The sequence below is a fragment of the Podarcis bocagei genome, assembly GCF_964188305.1.
Source record: "Podarcis bocagei genome assembly, chromosome: 15".
Taxonomy (NCBI): Eukaryota; Metazoa; Chordata; class Lepidosauria; order Squamata; family Lacertidae; genus Podarcis; species Podarcis bocagei.
Window position 1 is genome coordinate 33,512,924 of NC_138141.1, and position 23,914 is coordinate 33,536,837.

Below are 23,914 nucleotides of genomic sequence, written 5' to 3' on the forward strand. Positions count from 1 at the left end.
TCAAGTCACTTTTTAATCCAGTTTTGAATCTTGGGCTATTTTAAGAGGCGCATCCATGGGAAACAGCAAGTGGAATAAAGCTCCACTTGGAAGAATGTACAGCAAATTGCTTTGGAATGGGTGGAGCCTAAGCAGAGCAAGGGAGAAGAGCTGCAGGTTTAGCTCTGGGATCTGTGGGGATCCATGTCTTGCATCCAAGGGTTGCACAAGCAGGATCCACCATGTAAAGAGTGGCAAATTATACTTGGGGAGGGACAGACCTCATAGGGATTGGTTTCTCTCCATTTCCTTATTCTCCAAACTTCAGTTTGCACCCATTTCTGTATCAGCACAAAAATTCATATACAATTTCAAGGATATTTCTCCTAATATTTGTATGCAGTCTTGCTTGATACATACATATTCTCCCTAGCTGTTGCATACAATTTTCTGTATACACTTTCCCCTCATTTGTTGTTGTTGTTGAACTGCACTGCAGAATTTGGAGAAGTGTGAATGTCAATGCAAAAAAAGAGCAGAGAATCTCAGCATTTGTGTACTTCACTTAATATGTACATTTCTAGACCTTATTTCTCTACCCTGTAATATTTTTGAAACTCTGGTCTTGCAGGCTGAAGAGCTGAGCGGAGCACTCACCTGCACCAGTGTAAATTTTATTTGGCTCCTCCGGCTTCTAAATTTTCAGCAGCCAGAAAACTTTCAAGCAGATCCTGTGGCCACACGTTCTAGAAACTTACCAGTACAGATTAAAAACAAACAAAAAAGGAAGCTAAAATACTCTGCTCTTTTTTCCACATTCCTATGGAGTTTCAGCAAAAACAAAACCCTGGCATGAGATCTAGAATTATTTGAGTGTAAGGGTGTGTTAATTCCCTTCTCCTCTTCGATATATAAACTTTTTTCTCCCCCTCCCTCCGACTCTAATGATCCCTTAATTAGCAAAGAACTTTTCCATCACAGCTGTGCTTAGTCCAAGACATTTGCTAATGTCTCATGAAAGGGTACAATTTGTCACTCCGTTCGAAACAGCTCGTTGACAGAAGGCCTCCTTCCGGCCTTCCAAAAATGGCTTTTCCACAGGGATTTAATCGGGCAGGCTCAGGGTCTAATTTGAGCAGTCTGGATGGGGGGGTGGGCAGCTCTCAGCCTGGGATTTGGGAAGGACTCTGCTTCTGGGGCTGTCAGCACCCCTCCAGTTAAAACAAGCTTGAGGTAGTAGCAGGCAGGAAGGACCTCTGCCGAAGACCCCATTGCCAGTCAAAACAGACAGTACTGAAGTAGATGGACCAAAGTCGAGGCTTAGTGTAGGGCAGCTTCGTGGGAGGAGAGCCTCTGAGAACGTGCAAAGTCCGTTTTCAGTATTTCTGAGTGGTCAACAGCCTGGCACTGCATACGAAGCTGCCTGTTCCATTTCAGGAAAGACGTTCAGGACAGACAGCTCCATATGAGGCACAAGCTGGAGCAAGTTAAGAACCTAAGGGCGCCTGCAGGATCAGGCCAGCGGAGGCCCATCTAGTCCAGCATCCTGTTCTCACATGGTCTGACCAGATGCCTTTTCTGGGAAACCTGCAAACAGGACATCCTGTGGTTTCCAGCAACTGGGATTCAGAAGCATTATGACTCTGGAGGCAAAGCATCGCCATAGTAACCATCCCCTTTTAAAGCCATCTAAGTTGGTGGCCATCACTGCCTCCTGTGGGAGTGAGTTCTGTAGTTTAACTAGGTGTTATGTGAAGAAGTCCTTTCTTTCCTCTGTCCTGAATCTTCCAACATCGGACGTCCCCAAGTTATAGTGAGAGAGGGAGGAAAACCATTCTCTATGCACTTTCCCTGTGTCCCACATAATTTTATAAACTTCTATCCTGCCATCTCTTAGGGCTTATCTACACTTCCTTTTGCCCTACCGCTTTCCTCCGAGGAAACCCAATCTTTGGCGCGGAATTGGAACAAATGGCAATCGAGTTTATTGCAAAATTGTGGGTTTTCTGAGGGAAAGCAGCAAGGCAAAGGCAAAACCACTCAGACCCATGCATGGGACCCAGGCAGAAGTGTGGACGATCCCTTACACAGGAAAGTCACAAATCTTTCCACATAGGGGAGTCTCTGCATCCCCTTAATCATTTTAGTCTCTGTTTTCCAACTCTGTAATATCCTTTTTGAGGCGAGGCGAGCGGAATCGTGAGGTGACCAGCACTCCAAATTGCTGGTTGCCCCCTAGAATGTTCCAGAATGTTGCCTCAGCAACAAAGCCTTAGAGACCTCGTCTGTACAATATATTTAAACAATATCATCTCATGGTAACAAGTCATGACTCGCCCCCCCCCCCCAATAATCCTGCAGACCTCTGTCCCCTCACTGGTTTTAGTCAGTTTTATGGAACGCTAATAAAAAACAATTTTATTTAAAATTGCAATTGCTACAAGGGGCAGAAAAATTGCTAAGCCGTCTGTCAAGACCCTCTGCAATTTTCAAGCAGTCCAGGGGAGGGAAAAGTTTGTGAACCACTGGACTGTGTTATTTATATAGCAGGTCAGGACAGAAATCCCAGAGACAGATAAATAATAAAAACAAATAAGCAAATGCTTCCATCCTTTTGTTCATTATCTCCTGGTGCAAACAGTCCCGGTTTGTTTTGATTTCAAATGAGGGTTCATCCCCTTTTATTCTTGTTGATGGATGAACACTTACTGTGCTTACATTCTATTCTGGGTTAAGGATTATCAGTGTTTGAGAGGTCATTCTGTATTTCAATTGTTTCGTAAGTTGTTTGGTGACGCTTCGTTAAAGGCGATGAGCAAAGATATAATACCACAATACCTCAAGGAACGCCTCTCTCCATATGAACCTGCCCGGACCCTGAGATCATATTCTGAGGCCCTTCTTCATGGGCCTCTTCCACAAGAAGGCAGGGGGCAGCAATATGATAACCGGCCTTTTTTGCAGTGGCTCCCCATTTGTGGGATGCTGTTTACACCTTTAGGCACCAGGCAAAAACGTTCCTCTTTAACCAGGCCAGGGGTCTGCAACCCGTGGCTCCGGAGCCGCATGTGGCTCTTTTACACCTTTGCTGCGGCTCCGGGGCGGATACTAGCGAGGGGAGGAGGCGCATTGTGCGCCCCGACACTCCCCACTGTGGCGGGCACTGTTCTGGCTGTGATGTCGCATGGGGGCAGTGCATGCGTTAGTCACGCACCGTCCCGACGTCACCTTCCCGCCCGCCCGCTACGTTGTAAGGGGCATGTACGCTGGTCACTGCATTGAAGGGGAGTGAAGAACACACACACACAAAAAGGTAACTTGTTAACTTAACGTTTATTTCTATGAGGAGGAGTAATTCTGAGGGGTCAAACAAAGAAATAATAAAAAAAGTGACAAAATGTTATTTTTATAATGACGAGGTTTTTTTCTTTGGAAACAGGTCCAAGTGGCTCTTTTTGTCTTAAAGGTTGCAGACCCCTGAACCAGGCCTTTGGTTGATTTGACATCCTATGCCCTTTTAAAATGTGTTGGGGAGGGGGGATTATTGGGTTGCTCTTGCTTTTATTTTTATTATGTATTTTGTGCTTTTATATTGTGATTTTATCTTGTGGACTGCCCTGAGTCTTGCAGGTATACCAATAACAATAACAACAGTACAATAACTCCTGTCCCTTTTAAATTTATCCCAGTGATTTGAACTTGTAACTTGTAATGCCAGTAAAGGTATTTGTGTGATAACAACAATACATAACGATAGTTAATAATGACAATATCCCTCCACTTTTAAATGGCAGCTTCAAGAATGATAGGCCTGTTCGTTGTGGACAGTATGACGGCCTGGTGGAACTCGCCACAATTTGTGCCCTTTGCAACGACTCCTCCCTAGATTACAATGAGGTGGGTTGTGCTTGAAACCAGTTTGTTTATTATAATGATTTTGAATGTTTTCAATAGGTTTTTTAAAAAATAAAAATATTGTTATATTTTTGTAAACTGTTTTGAGGTTTGTTTGTTACAATCAAGTGGTATATAAATTTTATGAAATAAAATATTTGTAATTTGGGGCACTGAATTTTTTCTTACTGTTATTTTCCTTTCTAGAAAATAATAATTATAATACATTGGTACCTCAGGTTACATATGCTTCAGGTTACATACGCTTCAGGTTACAGACTCCGCTAACCCAGAAATAGTGCTTCAGGTTAAAAACTTTGCTTCAGGATGAGAACAGAAATCGTGCTTCGGCGGCGCGACAGCAGCAGGAGGCCCCATTAGCTAAAGTGGTGCTTCAGGTTAAGAACAGTTTCAGGTTAAGAATGGACCTCCAGAACGAATTAAGTACTTAACCTGAGGTACCACTGTAGTCTTTAATATTTATCACATTCATATCCCCCACGTTTCCAAGGAGCTCCCATTTTATCCTCACAACAACCCTGTGAGGTAATCTGGACTGAGAGCGAGTGATGTTCAGAAACACACATTGTCTTCCTTTGCATTGTGGCAAGTGTTAATAAAAGTTTATTAAAAGAAGGAAGAAACACATATTTCCAGAAAACCCACAGCAATGGGTTCTATGAGAACTATATTGCATCTTTCTTTTCTGCTCACTGTTTCCCCCCCCCCCTTTTTCCTTCCTGTTAACAGTCCAAGAAAGTCTACGAAAAGGTGGGCGAAGCCACAGAAACAGCCTTAACATGCCTAGTGGAGAAGATGAACGTTTTCGACACGGATACCAGCAGCCTCTCCAAAGTTGAGAGGGCCAACGCATGCAATACAGTGCGTAAGACGTTAATTTTCCTTCCGCTTCCTTGTGCTCAGCTGGGGCAGCCAGAGAGGAGAAGATCAGGGTAACCTAGGCTTGCTGCCTACACTGGGGGGTGAACAACCTCCCTCCCTTGAGCCACAAGCAGCCCATGGGAGAACTTCAAAGTTCATCTGGGTTCATCTATAGGCAGCTGGGAATCTGAAGACTAGAATGATGAGGTTTGTGAGGAAATGGCATTATGCTTATTCAATTAAATTGAAAGCACCAAGGGTCAACCAGAGTAAATCTGAGGCTTTCTCCAGCACTGGTAATATTTAATTGGATTGAGGATAATGTGCCTGCACAGCAGATGCCTTTAGTAAGGGGCCCACAGGTATCATCCAGACTGACCCCCACAAAAAACACACAACAGTAGGACCCTGATACTAGGAATTTTCTAGAAATCTTGGTGTTGAGCTTCTCTGCTTTTTTTCTGAACCTTCTCCATAGCCTTTTTGAGGTGGGATGTCCCGTTGAAGGGAATTCACCTTGCTGAAGTTTTAAGGTTCAACTCCTCCATCCTTTCTTACCTCCTCCCTCTTCAGGTGATCAAGCAGCTGATGAAGAAGGAGTGCACCCTTGAATTTTCCCGCGACCGCAAATCCATGTCGGTTTACTGCACGCCGGTGCCGACCAACCACAACTCTTCTGGCAGCAAGCTCTTCGTCAAGGTACCGGCGCATGGGCAGAGAGCTTTGCTCCACTTGGTGGCCTCAGAATGCTGATCTTTCACAAGCTGGCAATGAAAGGGGAGCGGCAACAGAATGTTGCAGTGTGGGGTTCTCCTGCTGAGGGTTGGGAGGGTGTTCTAGAAGGTAGGTGCCGCCATGCTAAATGCCACCGAGCTCTGACATTGTGCAGACAAGACCTTCTGATGGGATGGTGTCTGCAGGATGCCCTCTCCAGCAGAACACAGCGATTGGTTGGTTGTGTAGAGGACAATGTTTTAGGTGTCCTGGTCCCAAACTGCATGGGGCTTTGCACACCAATACCAGTTCAAAATCCCGCAAGCAAGGTGCCCTAGGCTGGAGGGAGTTTGTCTCCATAAGCCACCTAGTTACACCAACCACAATAGTAGCCCCATCAAGACCAAATTACCGTATTTTTCGCTCTATAAGATGCACCAGACCACAAGACGCACCTGGTTTTTGGAGGAGGAAAACAAGAAGGAAAAAAATCTGAATCTCAGAAGCCAGAACAGCAAGAGGGATCACTACGCAGTGAAAGCAGCAATCCCTCTTGCTATTCTGGCTTCTGGGATAGCTGTGCAGCCTGCATTCTCTCCATAAGACGCACACACATTCCCCTTACTTTTTAGGAGGGGAAAAGTGAGTCTTATAGAGCAAAAAATACGGTACTTATTTTTTAAAATTAAATTTCTATACCGCAGTGGAAGAGTGCGCCAGTGGGGGGTAAAGTCGAACCGTTGGAGAGTTACAGCATCTGCTGTAGCTATAGAGACTGATACGGGAGAGAGACATGTTTTGTTGCAGCTGGGGCAGAAGAAGACACCCGGTTTCACTATTACAGATGCACCACGGCGTTTCTTCTCTCTGCATTTACAATACAAAAACTCAGAAAACAGCAACCCATAATGTAATAACAAACTAAAACAATTGCAGTAGTCCAGCCATGATTGGCGGACTCAAAACTCCCCATCGTCCCTCGCCATTGACCATACTGGCTGCTGGGGGCTCCTGCTCTCTGCTGCTTTTCCTCCAAGGTTTTAGCTCTGGGCAAGGCTGAATCCTGGCAATGGTTACAAAAGGTTTTAGTGAACCTGGAATCCGGGGGAATTGGCATTCTCTTAGTTACTCATTTACCTTTCATTTAACAGGCGCATGACATGATGGTATTATTCTTCTGTGAAGAAGCGTTTTCTGCTGCTTCTGCACAAGCGTTATTCTGTCTACATCTCTGATTCCCCTTTCCTCCTGGGTTTTGTAGTGACCTAATCAGGGTTCCCGGTATTCCACATAACTCTGCTCCGTTGTCCAAGTTTCCTCCTTCTGCGAAACATGTGGCATTTGAAAACTGGCAAAGCAGCACCACCTAGAGGAAATGCTGGGAATTGGCCGAGTTCCCAGTGAGCTAAACTATCACTGGGCTTAACCTCTACAATCGCTCACTTAGCAGAGCTTCTCATATGCAAGAAGATATCAGGAGGGAAACAGACAATTCAAAAGCCAGCATCCTTGCTCTAGCAGGGTAGGGAGACCGGTTGCACCTCCAGCTCCCATCAGTCCCAGCCAGCATGGCCCACTGCCCAGGGATGATGGGAGTTGGAGTCTAATGCTGTCTGGAAGGCCACAGCTTCCTCACCCCTGGGATGCAAGGGAACTGCACTGGAGGTGAAAATCTCATGGCTTGTAAGAGCCCTGCTGGATTAAGACAATGCGCCACCTAGTCCAGCATCCTGCTCTCACTGTGGCCACCCAGATGCCCCAGTGAGAAACCCACAAGCCGGACCTGAGCTCAATAGCCCTCTACCCTGCTGTGGCTCCCAGCAACTGCTCTTCAGAAACATTGCAGCATAGCCATCATGGCTAATCTCTATTGATAGGTCACTCCTCCATGGTCGTGTCTAATCCTTTATTAAAGAAATCTAGGTTGGTGGCCATCACTGCCTCTTGGGGGAGGGAGCGCCATAGTTTAACTATGTGCTGGGTGAAGAAGGACTTTCTTTTCTCTGTCCTTCCAACCTTCACCTTCATTGGATGTCCATGAATCGCAGTGTTATAACAGAGGGAGAAAAACGTTTCTCTGCTCCAAAAGGCAGAAAAGTAATTCCCTAAATAGCACACGCTCTTGTTTTACTTTTAAGTCTCTATTTTCATGCAGAGGTATCGTGGATCAAATGCCCAATGTTCATTTGTGAGTTCGGCTAAAGGACATATTTACACTAAGACTGGTTGTTTTTGGTTTTTTGTTTTTGTTTTAAATCTGTCCTGCTGGGTAGGAATGGGGGTCTGAATTTGCTGCTCTTCTCATCAGACCAGTCCAACCCAAGGTTCCTAAACTTACTGGTGGTTCGGCATACAACCCTCAACCAGATGATTCACCACTTCTGGATTTTTGAAGTGTGTTTTTTGTTTGCAAAAAGTGAACAGAAATTGCTTATTTTTAATGGCTTAGTTTTAAGACCATTTTTCTCACACTTAATGCAGGGGGGGGGAGGCTAAGCTATTACAACTAAAAATGGCGACTTTACAAATGTACAATGAAAACCTTAAAAATAGCAGCAAAAGTGCAATAAAGCAGGAGGTGCCTAAACTGTAGTCCATGTATCACCAGGAGTCTGCGAGCATCATTCAGGTGGTCCATGCTGTGTCTGTGAATTTGAAGAGGGCAGGCGGCACATCCATCCCATCAAATAATTCACATTGAATTTTAGCCCTGGCCCTTTAGTCGGCTCTCCATCCTCTGGGTGCTAATGGAACCCACCTGAAGAAACACCCCCCCAGCTCTTGGGCTGGTTGTCCTCCAATCTCTTACCTGTTTGCTTGCCTTCTGCATCTCTTAATGGGCCTGTCCTGTGACTTCCATACCTTTTCCGACAGGGCGCCCCAGAGAGCGTCATCGAGCGCTGCAACTACGTCCGCGTCGGCAGCAACCGGGTTGCCCTGACTCTCTCCACCAAGGAGAAGATACTCTCCAAGATCCGGGAGTGGGGCACCGGCATCGACACCCTGCGCTGCCTCGCGTTGGCCACGAGAGACCACCCTCCCCGGAAGGAGGATATGCGTCTGGATGATTCCAGCCAGTTCATCAACTACGAGGTAAGGCAGAGTCAAGGAAGAGGCCAAAGAGCAGCCTGGTTTAGGATGGAGTGAGGTGGTTGGAGCAGTGCATGAGGAGCAGGGTTAAGGGGCTGTGTGCAGTTCATAAACAAAGACTTTAAGGCTCCCTGAGCTATCATTGGGACGCGGGCGGCGCTGTGGGTTAAACCACAGAGCCTAGGACTTGCCGATCAGAAGGTCGGCGGTTCGAATCCCCGCGACAGGGTGAGCTCCCTTTGCTCGGTCCCTCCTCCTACCAACCTAGCAGTTTGAAAGCACATCAAAAGTGCAAGTAGATAAATAGGTACCTCTCCGGCGGGAAGGTAAACGGCATTTCCGTGCGCTGCTCTGGTTCGCCAGAAGCGGCTTAGTCCTGCTGGCCACATGACTCGGAAGCTATACGCCGGCTCCCTCGGCCAATAAAGCAAGATGAGCGCCGCAACCCCAGAGTCGGTCATGACTGGTCCTAATGGTCAGGGGTCCCTTTACCTTTACCTTTAAGCTATCATTGTTTATATCCACCTTCTTCAACTTGCTGTTCGCCGGTTGTTTGGGACGACATCTGCCTTCGGCCTCCTAGCCAAAGCAGTTTGATAATTCTTTGGCTCCTCGGAGGAGGCACTGGGAAAAACCCAGTTCTATCCTCAGCCATTCCTGACTATAACCACTAGGCATCCTCGGGCCTTTCTTAAAAAGGGCTTCCCTCTATAGAAAGTCTGGTGGGTACCACTTTTCAGGGGACTGATCCCTCCATTCTCGTCCGGCCTGCAGACCAACCTGACCTTCGTGGGTTGCGTGGGGATGCTGGACCCTCCTCGGAAGGAAGTGATGCTGTCCATCGAGTTGTGCAAGAAAGCCGGCATCCGGGTCATCATGATCACTGGCGACAACAAGGGGACAGCCGTGGCCATCTGCCGGAGGATTGGGATCTTCTCGGAGAGCGAAGAGGTGGCGGACAAAGCCTACACAGGGAGGGAATTCGACGACCTCTCGCCGGAGGACCAGAGTAACGCCTGCCGCTCCACTCGCTGCTTTGCCCGTGTGGAACCTGCCCACAAGTCCAAGATAGTGGAGTACCTGCAGTCGTTCAACGAAATCACAGCTATGGTGAGCTTTGGAAACGGCGACTCCCTGCCTTTCTTGTTGCACCTGAAGCCTCCAAGCATGTTCCTGAATCAGATTTCGGAGCTAGCTGGCTCCAAATCCCCTTCCAGTTGCTGGACCTGCAGATAATCTTGGGAAATAGCTTGGGTGGGAGTGGATTGGGCCCAAGACACCTGAAAGATCCTGTCTCCCTATATGCAGCTGCCCAGGTGCTAAGATCCTCAGGTGAGCACCTTCTCCCAGTCCCTTCAGTATCAGAGGTGTAGCTGGTGGTGACCCAAGATAGGGCCTTTTCTGTGGCTGCCCCCATACTGCAGAATTCTAATTCTTCTTCTTCTTCTTCTTCTTCTTCTTCTTCTTCTTCTTCTTCTTCTTCTTCTTCTTCTTCTTCTTCTTCCCTCCCAATAGAGTAGGCTAAGACCTTCTTGTTCAGACAGGTCTTTGGAAATTAAGGTGCAGACAGTGCTGCCCAAATGGGCTGCTGTCAGGGCAAACTAGATTTTAATTGCTGGCTCTAAACGTGCATTTAAACTAATTTGTTATTAACACGTTGTATTTTATAACGTGTTTAAATGTTATAGGCTTGCTGGCTTTCCACAGGAGTCTGGTTTGCCCCATGAGAAGACGATGCTGGCCCAGATGGTCCATTGGTCTAATCCAGCAGACTCTTCTTATGTTCCTTCCAGTGACGAGGGCTTTTCTTTGTGCTCCAGACCGGCGACGGAGTGAACGATGCCCCTGCGTTAAAGAAAGCCGAAATCGGCATCGCCATGGGCTCCGGCACAGCGGTGGCAAAGTCAGCGGCGGAAATGGTCTTGTCCGACGACAACTTCTCCACCATCGTGGCAGCCGTGGAGGAGGGCCGCGCCATCTACAATAATATGAAGCAGTTCATCCGCTACCTCATTTCCTCCAACGTCGGAGAAGTGGTCTGGTAAGTGCCTGCGCCCTCCATTCTGCGCCCAGGAATGCCTGTGGCCCTCCAGACGGGTGCCAACTCACACCAGCCAGCTTCCATGATGGAAGTTGTAATCCAAAATATTGGGAGGGTGCCTTCAAAGCCATCAAAGATTGCGTAAATGCGCCTTGTTTGCTTTGTCCACTGGGTGCTCCCCAGCGGACAAGTTTGGCTTGAGCATGGGTTCCACTCCTAATTCATAAGCTTTATACAGTCACACCTCGAGTTGAATGTGCTTTGGGTTGTGCTCTGCGGCAACCCGGAAGTAACGGAGCGCGTTACTTCCGGGTTTTGCCTCTTGCGCATGCGCAGATGCTCAAAATGATGTCATGCACATGCGCAGAAGTGGCGAAAAGTGACGAGCGCATGCGCACACGTGCCATCGCTAGTTACGTTTGCTTCTAGATGCGAACGGGGCTCCGGAACGGATCCCGTTCATATCTAGAGGTACCACTGTAATAATAAAGCATGGGGTCCCCAGCGAGCCAGATCTTTATCTCCCCCACAAATGGGCTGACTTTGACAGGTGGGAAGAATGCAGAATTGCACACCAGTACATCAGCTGATGGGCAGGGAGTTCAGTCCTGTTTTTTGAAGAGTTGAGGTACACGGGAGCTTTCCCCACAGAGAACTAAGCAGAACAGATGCTCTGGTAGAGAACTGGGTGCCTCTCAGGTGATAGATGGAAGGAGAGTATTAGATGGTCCAGCAGGAGGGGGGCACAAGTCCATTACTGCTTCAGATATTAGGAATGTGCCTAATTTGTATATGCTTGGCAGTGGTACTTTGTACATGGGTTGTAATATTGTTGAGTGTGAGTGATCTTTGTATAAGGGGTTGATGGGGGCAATGTTGGAATCAACGAATGCTTGTGGTGGTTGTGTGAAACAAGGTGGTGAGTAAAATAGGATGAATGATTGCATGCATGTTGTGGCGCTTGAAATTTATACCACCTTGCAGGGCTCTCCAGTTTTATTCATTCCTTATTACATTTGTGGATATTGTTAATGCATTTTGTTATGCAACACGTTTGGCGTGGTTTTATCGTACTGATTGCGTGCGCAACCTGCTTCGAGATCTTGTAGCTAGCAGCGCAGTCTATAAATGGAAATAATAAAGAAGTAAACTCACCACGTCTCAGCCAATAGGTGGGGAGTTCAATCCTGCTTTCCAGCTGCATCTCTACTTGCCCCGCATTTCACGTCACAAATGGGGGGAACCCTGGAGGTTTCCAATCCTTGGTTTCTGGAAACCAGGCCTTACGAGGAATGGCTGAAGGAGCTGGATATGTTTAGCCTGGAAAAGAGAATACTGGGAGGAGATACAATAGCCAACATCAGGAAGAACTTTCTGATGATAAGAGCTGTTTGACAGTGGATGGTCACCTTCAGGAGGTTGTGAACTTTCCTTCCTTGAATGTTTTTTTAACAGAGGCTTTAGTTTAGAATCCTGCACTGCAGGGGGTTGGACTAAATGACTCTTCGAGTCCCTTCCAACTCTACAGTTCCATGATTCCCTGAAATCTGGCCCACAGACCTGAGGTTTATCACTTGTGTGATAAATAAAGAAAAGCACTGGGAGTGAAATCACGTCATGGTAGAATTTCTGTGTGTTTCTTTCCCCCAGTATCTTCCTGACAGCCATCCTGGGCCTCCCCGAAGCGTTGATCCCAGTCCAGCTGCTTTGGGTCAACCTGGTGACCGATGGGCTGCCAGCGACGGCTCTGGGCTTCAATCCGCCTGACCTTGACATCATGGACAAGCTGCCGCGGAATCCCAGGGAGCCTCTGATCAGCGGGTGGCTCTTCTTCCGCTACATTGCCATTGGAGGTGAGAAACGAGGCCATGTTCAACACTAGAGATTAGGGGCAAGAGGAGAATTTTGGAGAGACTGCTTTAACCCCCATTCCCAGCACAGAGTTTAGAAGTTCCCACGGGGAGACTGTGTCCATAGAGTCGGGTCCTCTCTGCAGACGTTTGCCCAGAATGCATCAGAATCCAGCAGCTATCAGGTGACCGTGGGGCGGGGCTAAGGGGGGAGCATCACAGCCTCATCATCCTCGCCACCCCAGGTGTGGTTAAAAGGCTAGCGAGATTTTATCTCAGGTGTATCTCACGTTCTAAACCAAATCTCCGTAGTTACAGCCAATGACGAGCATCAAGGAAATACGATGAGAGCCACATGAAATGCATTATCCAATAGGGTGTATAATAGGGTGAAAAGGAATAAAACAAAATAAAATACCACAATTGGCCTTTTTGGTGGTGGCTCCCTGTTTGTGGAATGCTCTCCCCAAGCCTGGCACCGTTATTATACGTCTTAAGGCGCCAGGCAAAAACATTCCTTTTTAACCAGACCTTTGGCTCCTAACAACCTGTGGCTTTCTAGAGTGGGTGGGATGTTATAATGCATTATCCCTTTCCTATCTAGTTTTAATGTATTTATGGGGGTTTTCTTGTGGGGGGTAAGTCGCTTTGAATTGCCATGGCAAAAAAGCGGCTAGTAAATTCATTTAATAATAAGTAACTAAAAATAACACAGCCTGAAACAAAATGGGCATTAACGTTTTGTCATTGCGTCACAAACTCCAAAGAGGAAAACTGCAAAAATGTCTGGGTCGGTTCCTGTTGGGTTTTGCTTAGCTGGAGGGTGGCACTTGGCTACTCTGAGAGTGAGAGATATCTCACCTTCCCCGCTTCCTTCCAATCACATCTTTGTTGCAGTTAGATTGTAAGCCTTCTAGGCGGGGCTTTGTTCGCTGATTTTATGTTCTATAATGCCCAGCATCTTAACAAGGCAGGTAACAGGTCTACTCAGAAGTAAATCCCACTGGGGCCAATGGGACTTAATTCCAGATAAGTGGGAATAGCAGTATTGGGGCATCTCTAACTGAGGGTCTAATTCGGCCTGCCAGGGCCTTCCATTTGTCCCATGTTTTGGGCAAAACAAGACAAGCCCCACCCACCTGCCTCACATACCTGTCAACTTTTCCCTTTTCTTGCGAGGAATCCTATTCGGAATAAGGGAATTTCCCTTTTAAAAAAGGGAAACTGTTAAGTTGTGGGCGAACATACCAGATGACACAGCGATTCTTCAAACAGCTCTTGTTTATTCAAAGGCCAGAACTGAACTGAAGAGCTCAGTCAGCCTGCTTATATAGAGCTCCAGAACAACGTAACTGTAGCAACTTTCTAAAACTATCCAATCACTGAATGTCACTTTCGATCCTTCATTTGCATAACTATCTACAGTATCCCCCTGCTGGCCCAGGGTGAGAACTTCAGTACATAACAGAAACGTTGACAGCTATGCTGCCTCACCCTATGCCTTCTTCCCACTGCACAATGTAGGCCAGCTAAATAAGCCACTAGAGCGAAAGGGGAAATTGTAGACACCTCCCATCAGCTGGTTGGCAGCAACTGCAAAGATCTGTCCTTTCCAAGCACCAACAACCAGCTGATTGCCTGGGCTTCCCTCCCTAACAGCTGTGCCAAAGTGACATCATTGTGATGTTGTGTGATTGACAGGCCAGGGGCCCTGCCCACTTGCCAGACATGTCCCCTGGGAGGTGGAGTATAAAGCTTGTGGTATTTAGGTTGCAGCATCAAAAATGCCAGTGAACAGAACCTGCCCAGGGAGAGTCTTTTGATTAAGTAGCCTTTGAAACAAATAAATGATGCTTAGAGTGGGGCTGCCCTGTAAAGTCCGCTTGGAGGATATGGCTACTGTCGAATGGCTGCCTTCTGAAGGCAGCACAAAAGCACACAGAGTTTTAGCCTGTGTGATCAATTACTTTTTCCTCCTTTCCTTGCAGTGTATGTTGGCTTTGCCACTGTGGGTTCAGCTACCTGGTGGTTCTTGTATGACCCCGAAGGACCGCAAGTTACCTTCCACCAGCTGGTAAGTTGATAGTCCAGTGCAGGGAAAACACGTGAGAATATCAGAAGAGCCTGGATCTGGCCCATCTTGTCCAGCATCCTCCTCTCACAGTGGCCAACACATGAGCAGGATCCAAGCGCAAGAGGACTCTTCTATCCTGCAGCTTCTGTTATTCAGAAGCATTCCTGCCTCGGACCACGGAGGCAAAGCATAGCTATCAAGGAAGCCTAGTCATTCTTGTTGTCAACCCCCAGGAATAGCTATATCATGACTGCTGCTAGGGAATAAAGTAATTTAATTTTTAGGAGCAAAAGGCTCCTCTGGAACCTGTTGGTAGTGGCGGTGAAAGATGGGGGGCAATGGCAGCCCCTCACTCCAGACTTGTGCTTATATTCTCCTGCCCACAGAGGAACTTCATGCGATGCACAGAGGACAACCCCATCTTCGAAGGCGTCGACTGTGACATTTTCGAATCGCGTTACCCGACCACCATGGCGCTCTCTGTGCTGGTGACCATTGAGATGTTAAATGCACTCAACAGGTAAGGCATTGCTGGCCAGGCATCTCCTTCCCTTAAAAAAAAGGTTTGGGTATGAAATTAAGAAGAAATGGTCCAGCAAATGGGAACTGGCTAACACAGCTACAGTCTGTGGCCCGTTTAATCCAGGAAGGGGATTTTCTGCATCACGTGTAAATCATGCATAGATGTGCAGAGAACCTTGACATCTGCATGTGCTTCTGAATCATGCAAGTACAAAATCATTTGGACAGAGCATGCTCTGTGGCATAAATTATTGTTACCACTAGTGGAAAATGCCTAGAGTTGCACAGGAATTATGAGAAACAAAAACAAAAACCCACCACAGTGCAGTTTTGAAAAATTTTGGTCCGCCATCGTGATTTCAAGTGGCTTCCAAACAAAGACCAAAACCTGAAAACCGCTTTCCAAAAGACAATGGTACCTCATGTTATGTACTTAATCCGTTCTGGAGGTCCGTTCGTAACAGGAAACTGCTTGTAACATGAGGCGCGCTCTCTCTAATGGCACCTCCCACTGCTGCCGCGCCACCAGAGTGCGACTTCCGCTCGCATCACGGGGCAAAGGTCACAGCAGGGGGCATCTACTTCCGGGTTAGCGGAGCACATAACCCACAGCATTCGTAAGGGGGACGGGGCCACCACCGTCATCGTCTTCATCATTATCACCAATATCAAAAGTATCATTATAATACGTTTGTACTATAGCACATTGGACTTTAATTTGGGTCATGTGTTTTTTGGGCTCGAGTAAAGTGATGGACACGGTTGGCGCTGTGGGTTAAACCACAGAGCCTAGGACTTGCCGATCAGAAGGTCGCAGTTGGAATCCCCGCGACGGGGTGAGCTCCCATTGCTCGGTCCCTGCTCCTGCCAACCTAGCAGTTCAAAAGCACGTCAAAGTGCAAGTAGATAAATAGGTACCATTCCAGCGGGAAGGTAAACGCGTTTCCGTGCGCTGCTCTGGTTTGCCAGAAGCGGCTTAGTCATGCTGGCCACATGACCCGGAAGCTGTACGCCGGCTCCCTTGGCCAGTAAAACGAGATGAGGGCTGCTAACCCCAGAGTCGGCCACAACTGGACCTAATGGTCAGGAGTCCCTTTACCTTTACCTTTAAAGTGACGAAATTTGGGGTGGTAAAGCAGATGTTCTCTCCTACCCTTTTCATGGGTGAATTATGGGGGGAAGAAGGATGCATGTGCGGAAACGGAGGGGGGGCACAGCAAAGTTTTCCTGTGATGTTTCTGGTCACACCCACCAGAGTAAATGAGATTTAGTGTGACTTGATGGTGTGTTGATTTAAAAAATCCCATAGTTCCATAGCTCAACAGGTACTGCATTGTGAAAGGAATGTTAGGGATCAGGGCAGAAGCTCTAGCATTATAATTAGGAAAACTAACCCAATATTCCCAATGTCTGAATGCACCCCATCTCTCCCACAGTGTGTCTGAAAACCAGTCGCTACTCAGGATGCCTCCTTGGCTGAACCTCTGGCTCCTGGGGGCCATTGTCATGTCCATGGCTCTGCACTTCCTGATCCTCTACATGAAGCCATTGCCTGTAAGTAGGTAGAACCTGCATTTTTGAGGGCAGCCAAATGCAGACAAGACCCAGGCTGCCCGTGCCTGAAATCCCCATCTCCTACTCCACTATGAAAGGTGCAGGAGACAACCCTCACCCCATCCTCTTCAGCATCTGACCACCCAAACACCATGAGAGAGGGGAAGCCTTGGACCCCAAGAAAGATGCTACCTGCTCTCCCACTTTCTGAGCAGGCTGGGTCCACATGTGGTCCCTTTCAGGACTGGACTTGGCAGGGTAAACATAACCAGTTGCCTTGTTACTGAGGCAGGAAGTTGGTCCTAGTAAAGCAGTGGTTCCGAAAGAGGGCTGTACCCTGGGGAGCAGGCAGTGGGATTAACTGGGGGGGGGGGCACTAAGGCCCCATCCACATGTCCACTTGTGCCATGCCTAGAAAGCGTGAGTCTAAACACTTTTCCACTTGCCCAGCTCCTTCCAAGGGAATACCCACTCTCTAGCGATAGATTGGAACAAATGGCAATCCAGGGGGAACCCAAATTGCTGTTTGCTCCGATTGAGCTCTAAAGAGCAGTTCTAAGAGGCCAGCAGGAGGTGCAAATGAGGATCAGACCTTGAAAAGCTGGCATCACTGGATCCATTTCATTGAACGGATGTTTAGAATTTAGGTTAGTTTTCATTGGCTTTTGAATAAATGTGCAATTAATTGTTACCGTTTTGATTTTTGTGTGTGTTATTGTCTTCCTTAGTGCAAACTGCTATTCTCAATAATGCTTTTTCATAGGGGGCACTGGAGATGAGTTTATGGAACCAAGGGGGCAGTGGCCTGAAAAAGTTTGCAAACCCCTGGTCTCAAGCAAGTATGGAGCAACCTGTGGCCTTCCAGGTGGCCTCCGACTCCCATCACACCTGAGCATTGGCCATGCTGACTGGGGGCGGATGGGAGTTGGAGTCCAACAACATCTGGAGGACCTCAGGTTCTTCATTCCTGATCTAGACCAACAGCTGCTCTCCAGAGTCTCAGTTAGAGATCTTCCCCATGAAGCTTCTGTTTGATGAAGTGGAGACACGAGGCATCAATCATACAACCTCCGGTGTGCAAACTTTCCCCATATGTCTTTCTCCCAGCTGGAGACCCATTGTGGGCTAACATTGCATATGTTTGTTTAAATTCACATTTAGAGGTTGTTGCCCCCCCTTAAAGTAAAAACATTATCCAGCAAGAAAAATATTGCATTGTGATGTACTCCCATTCGTGGTTCCAGTTACGAAGCTACGCCCTCTTCTAGGAAACTCCATTCCGTTTCTAGTCCCCTTTACTGTGTTTCCCTCTGCAGAAACTCAACAAGCTCATTGGGCTGCTGGAAGTGTCGGCATGCTTGGGGATCTTTTTCTATTAAAAAAACTATGCAATGCTATAAATCTCAGGGCTACCACTGCAAGTCTGCTGATTCCTGTGTCTGGACAGTGCCATATCGGTTACATAATGATTGGCACTTGCCTCTGAACAGAAGGGCAGGTGTGATACGTATCCTCTCCTTGCTTCCCAGCTGATCTTCCAGGTGACACCACTTAGCTGGCCCCAATGGGTAACGGTGCTGAAAATCTCCTTGCCGGTTATCCTGCTGGATGAAGGACTCAAGTACCTTTCCCGCAATCATTTAGATGGTGAGTGTGTCCTGTGGTGGGGTTGGCAGCCCTCTCCTTGCTTTCTTGCATGTGCATGGGTCACTTAGGAACCCAGCTAGCGGGGTCACAATTATCATAACAACAACAACAACAACAACAACAACATATTATTTATACCCCACCTATCTGGCTGGGTTTCTCAAGCCACTGTGGGCAGCTCCCAAAATAATATTAAAAACACGATAGAACATCAAACATTAAAAACTTCCCTAAACAGGGCTGCCTTCAGATGTCTTCTAAAAGTCAGATAGTTGTTTACTTCCTTGACATCTGATGGGAGGGCATTCCACAGGGAGGGTGCCACTACCGAGAAGGCCCTCTGCCTGGTTCCCTGTAACCTCACTTCTTGCAGGGAAGGAACTGCCAGAAGGCCCTCAGAGCTGGACCTCAGTGTCCAGGCTGAACAATGGGGGTGGAGACGCTCCTTCAGGTGTACTGGGCTGAGGCCATTTAGGGCTTTAAAGGTCAGCACCAACACTTTGAATTGTGCCCAGAAACGTACTGGGAGTCAATGTATCAGCACAGATAAGAGCATAAGAAGAGCTCTGCAAGGTCAGGCCAGTGGCTTATCTGGTCCAGCATCTTGTTCTCACAGTGGCCAACTAGATGCACCAGTGGGAAACTGGCAAGCGGGACACGACTACAAGAACACTCTCCCAGCACCCCTGTGATTGCCAGCAACTGGTATTCAGGAATCTTGGGTGAGGTACCTTGTCGTAATGTTTATTGAAGGTCCAAGTCCACCGTGTCCACTGGATCACCTCTGCCTATATCAGGGTTCCCCAAATTTGGGTCTCCATATTTGGACTACAACTCCCATCATCCTTAGCTAGCAAGACCAGTGTTCAGGGATGATGGGAATTGTAGTCCGAAAACAGCTGGAGACCCAAGTTTTGGGAAATCCTGACCTATTTGATTGCTGACACTTGTAGAACTCTTAACAAGTTTGTGAAACAGGACTCATCCTAGCAGAAGCCTGGGAGTAAGTCCTGCTGAGCTCACTGAGGTTCACTTCTGTAGAAATGGACAGTTTACATGAGAAACATGTCATTCTTCAGAAGTTGGTTTGAGCGACTTTGGGACTCCCTGCCAGGGGCCTCAGGCAGGTACTATCACATTTGGGCACCTGCAAAAAGAATGCATTTCTATTTCGGCAATCCTGTCCACATATGCAGACTTTTGCCATGTGCTTTAATCTGTTTTTATCTTATTGTTGGTTTTATTTTTTATAAATAGCTGTTCTTAACTGTTTTATGTTACTACTTTATAATCTTTTTGAAATCCAGTCTGAGGGTTTTTCCTTGCAATCAAGCAGCATCTAAATTATACGAAATAAATTAATAAAAATTGCAATTGTAAGTCTAAGTGGAAGTTTGCTGGAGCATTCATTATTGTATTTTAATGAATTATTGTATTTTAATGAATTATTGTATTTTAATTTTTGTTGAAAGCTGTCCAGAGTGACTGGGGAAACTCAGCCAGATGGGCGGGGTATAAATAATATATTATTATTATTATTATTATTATTATTATTATTATTATTATTATTAATAACCGTGACTAAGCTGCTCCTGTCCAGGTGGGGTCGTAGTTGGCTGCTAGAAGGCCTGTGAGTGCCACGGATATCACATGGTCTTCCAGGGACAGAGCTGGCTCAATCCCTACACACAGACAACACACAAAGTGTAAATCTGATCCTTAGGGGAGAATGCAATCCCATTCAGAGCAGGTTGGGTACCAGCTCTCTCAGCTTTCCACCCCTGCTATTGCATTTGCAGGAATTTACAAATCCTCTTAAATCGATTCTGGCGTTTTTCTCCTTCTTTGCCTGCCAATGTAACCTGCTCTCTTGGAGACCATAAAAGGCCCCTTTAAAGCACAGCAGGATCTCCATAGTGACTCATTACCGGTGGGCATAGAACAGAGTCTTTGTGTCTGCCTTGGATGCTGAGAGCCTGTCGTTCCCCCTGTCATAATATGGCCTTGTAGGGTAATCCATTGCTGCCGTTATACCTTGGAGCCAAATTGACATGTGCAAAGGGGGGGGGAATGCTTTACGAGAAGACCAAACCCATTCCCCCACCCCCAGGAGGGTTTCTGGCATTGTTTTGCTTTTTAAGCAAAGAGAAATGCTGTCTGCTACCTGACTTGATGTCAGGAAGGCGGCTTTCGTGCTTTGAGGGCTTTTAAACAAAGATCTGTCATGGATTCTTTAGCCATGGTTCCCTCATTGCAGGGGGTTGGACTACATTACCTTTGAGGTCCCTTCCAGCTCTATAACTCTATGCTCTACTTGCCACTTAGAGAGACCCCCCCCCCCAAAAAAAACTAGGACACAGAGGCCTCTGAGGCAGAGCAAACCCCATTCCACTTAGAGACCCACATGTCTCGATCTGGGCTACTAGGAAGGGGAAGGCCAGGCCCAAGGCTCAACACAATTCAACAAGTGTAGATCTTGCTTCAGCAAGTACTGCAGAACCTAAGGTAAAGGTAAAGGGACCCCTGACCCTTAGGTCCAGTCGTGGCCGACTCTGGGGTTGCGGCGCTCATCTCGCCTTATTGGCCGAGGGAGCCGGCGTACAGCTTCCAGGTCATGTGGCCAGCATGACTAAGCTGCTTCTGGCGAACCAGAGCAGCGCACAGAAATGCTGTTTACCTTCCCGCCAGAGTGGTACCTATTTATCTACTTGCACTTTGACGTGCTTTCGAACTGCTAGGTTGGCAGGAGCAGGGACCGAGCAACGGGAGCTGACCCCATCAAGGGGATTCGAACTGCCGACCTTCTGATCGGCAAGTCCTAGGCTCTGTAGTTTAACCCAGAGCACAGAGGCAGCAGCTATCTCCTGCTATTGCAGCAAGTAACACTGCCCCTGAGGTTCCATTCATCGGTCATGGTCCATTGATGGGGTCTATCCTGTACTGCAATTTTTGTCTAATGGCCCATTCCCAGCTATTTGAGGTTGTGGTCCTTGCCAGGAACATGGTTCAGAAGCTTCAGTTGGTCCAGAATGTGGCAGCCAGACTGCTGATAGGGCATCTGTCTGACAACCTGTGACATCATTGTTAAAGCCTCTGCACTGGCTGTTTTTCATCTATTATCCAGCCAAGGTCAAGAGCCTTGTATTAATTTGCAAAGCCCTGAACGACTTAGCCCAAGGGTAGTTCAGGCACTGCCTGAACCTTTGTATCCCAGGTCGATTCCTGAATTCATCTGCAGGGGGGTCATTGGTTGTTCCTCAGGTTGGCACGGCTTACTTGACAACAACAGGAAACTGAGCCTTTAGCGTCATTGGCTCGGTCCTGCGGAACACTCTGCCACTAGATTCAGCAGGCACTTTCTCAGTCAATCTTTAAACTCTCAGCAGTTTTTCTGTTATGCAGCCAATTAAGAATACATCTTTCCACAATAACTAGCTGATTTCTGATTTTAAATTTTTCACATTTTATGGTATGGCTTTACATATAATTGTTGCAAACAGCTCTGATGTTTTTAATGAATAGCAGTAGATAAATATTTTTATAAATAAGTCTCATGAGGGAGTTAGTTGCACAAAGCAGCAATCTGTTGCATGAATGACCCCCCCCCCTTTTGGGGTTCCCTCCATCCTGAGCTATACTATTATGGTTAAAAGTAGGGGAAAATATTTTATCTTTAAAAAAATGAAAACCGATAATCATTTCCCGTCTCTCCCCCTCCACTCATTCTCCCCACCACCACCAGGCAGAGATGCGAAGAAATGAAACGACACCAAAAGGAACTCAATTTCTCCGCAATTGAACCCTCAGCTCCTAACTGGGACTGAAGAGCCTGCATGCCTGAACATCACCAGAAGCCAACAAGGAATATGCATGCTTTTGAAAAAGTGTCGGACTTAATGCGGTTAATCGTTAAAGAAAAGGAAAAAACAAACAAACAACCTGACTTTATTTTTAGTTTTGTTTTTACTCTTGTTACATAGCTTCCCCTTCCACCCTTGTACATAGTGGTGCAAAGACTGGACAGCTAAATTATGGCTTAGGGTGTAGAATTTTGCAGCGTCGTGGAGGCAGGAGAGCCTAGATCCTTAAAGGTCTGCTTCTTCAAAATGCAATCTTTTTTCCTATAATTTTCTCTTCTTCCCCACCCTCCAAATCTTCAGTGCCCTAAAAACCTGTATTTTTCTGTCTCAGAAAGGAAGTGAGCTTATGGTAGTTTTGGGGAGAGTTCTTGACAGACACCATCCCTGCTCAGGAAGAGGTAGCATTAAGTGCTCCCTTGATGCTCTGACTTAATTTAACTCTCACCTGTAACCCATAAGGAAAAAAATCACACAAATCGAGATTTTGGAGATTTCCCCCCCCCTACCCCAAGTTGTATTCCAATGTATCTCAAGGTAGTAAAATACCCCTAAATCCAATCAACAATGTGCTATCAGAAGAAGATTCTTTTATGTATTTAATTTATAAATTTGCATGCTATGAATCAAATGTGGGGGGAATCATATCTAGGCAATGCAGATAACAAAATTGGCTTAACATAATTGTTTTAAAGCCATCGAAAGTCATATCAGCCCAAGGACTGGGCCATACGTCTGGGAAAGCTTGAGTAAATAAGGATGTTTTAAGTTCTTAAGGAATCTGTTTCCTTTGATCAGTTTTTGTTGAAAAATGCTGTGGGAAATTTTTGTTACTAACATTGCCTGGGACTAAAAAAGAAGGAAATGATCCCAGTAGCAAAAATAAATCATTTTCTTGGGATAAATTTCCCCTAGACTATCCAAAACAAAACAGTCTGGGCACATAAATTGAGCCAGAGTTGCAGATAATTTGGGGCAATGGCAAATCTTGGGATATTTAATTTTCTCCCAGATGCTTTTTTGGAAAGCAGAAAGAAAATGGTTAATGGTAAGTGGCTGAAATATGTGGGCATTATTTACTACTGAACATTGTCTTAGGTCAGCCTTGCCCAACCTGATTGTGATCCAGGGGTTTGGGATCACAAACCCAGCAGAGCTGCGCTAACTCAGGCAGATGGGACTTGTAGTCCAAAACATCTGGAAGGGCTTAAGCCAGACTGCCCTAAATGAACTATGCTATAGATCTTTGTGTAAATTCTGCAGTGGAAAGTGCCCTGGGGTGTAATTTCAACCCCAAAGGTCTGAGTTAATTTCAGTCCCATTCATTTATCCTGCCTTTCAGTCTAACAACCCTGGGGATTACTGGGAGTTCTGTAGAGGGCTGGATGTTGAATGGTCTCTGCACACCACAAAACTACAATTCCTAGGGTTGAGGATTCTGTGCTTATGCTGTGTTTTCATTTGCTGTTTTTATGTGAGAGATACAAGTCCAGCTTAAGCTGTTTTCAACCACGTTTTGTTGGGTTGGTCTGCTTTGCACTAGGGAGTGAATGCTATCAACGTGTTGCCACCATACTAACATAACATTTAAAAATGTGGGTGTTGCACCTTCATCTCAGGGATGTCACTGTGGCACTTTTAGGTTCATCCTAGCGCCACAAAAGTTGGAGTGTTTGGCTGCCTGCCGTGACCAATTCTTGCACAATTTAATTTGCAGATTCTGGTGCAGAGTATTGTGTGAATACGCCACATTATCCTGCCACCTTTTTCTTGTTAAGGGTTTCCATGACCTTTGGGACACATTTCAGAA

At 46.6% G+C, this 23,914-nt stretch overlaps 1 protein-coding gene across 3 annotated transcripts in view; it reads left to right on the forward strand.

Moving 5' to 3' along the window:
• ATP2A3 (ATPase sarcoplasmic/endoplasmic reticulum Ca2+ transporting 3) overlaps positions 1–23,712 on the forward strand; it is an 89,916-nt gene extending 66,204 nt beyond the window's left edge. For 2 of the 3 annotated variants that reach the window (XM_081172911.1, XM_081172913.1), the window contains 12 exons: positions 3,774–3,876; positions 4,624–4,755; positions 5,329–5,454; positions 8,344–8,562; positions 9,334–9,669; positions 10,380–10,600; positions 12,251–12,453; positions 14,439–14,524; positions 14,911–15,044; positions 16,483–16,600; positions 18,130–18,247; positions 21,994–23,712. In XM_081172911.1, the coding sequence (XP_081029037.1) occupies positions 3,774–3,876; positions 4,624–4,755; positions 5,329–5,454; positions 8,344–8,562; positions 9,334–9,669; positions 10,380–10,600; positions 12,251–12,453; positions 14,439–14,524; positions 14,911–15,044; positions 16,483–16,600; positions 18,130–18,247; positions 21,994–22,046 (1,849 nt within the window). In that variant the 3' untranslated portion in view covers positions 22,047–23,712. Of the gene's footprint in view, positions 1–3,773; positions 3,877–4,623; positions 4,756–5,328; positions 5,455–8,343; positions 8,563–9,333; positions 9,670–10,379; positions 10,601–12,250; positions 12,454–14,438; positions 14,525–14,910; positions 15,045–16,482; positions 16,601–18,129; positions 18,248–21,989 lie in introns of all 3 variants that reach the window. The other variant, XM_081172912.1, reaches the window with a different exon arrangement.
• Positions 23,713–23,914: the final 202 nt, after the last annotated feature.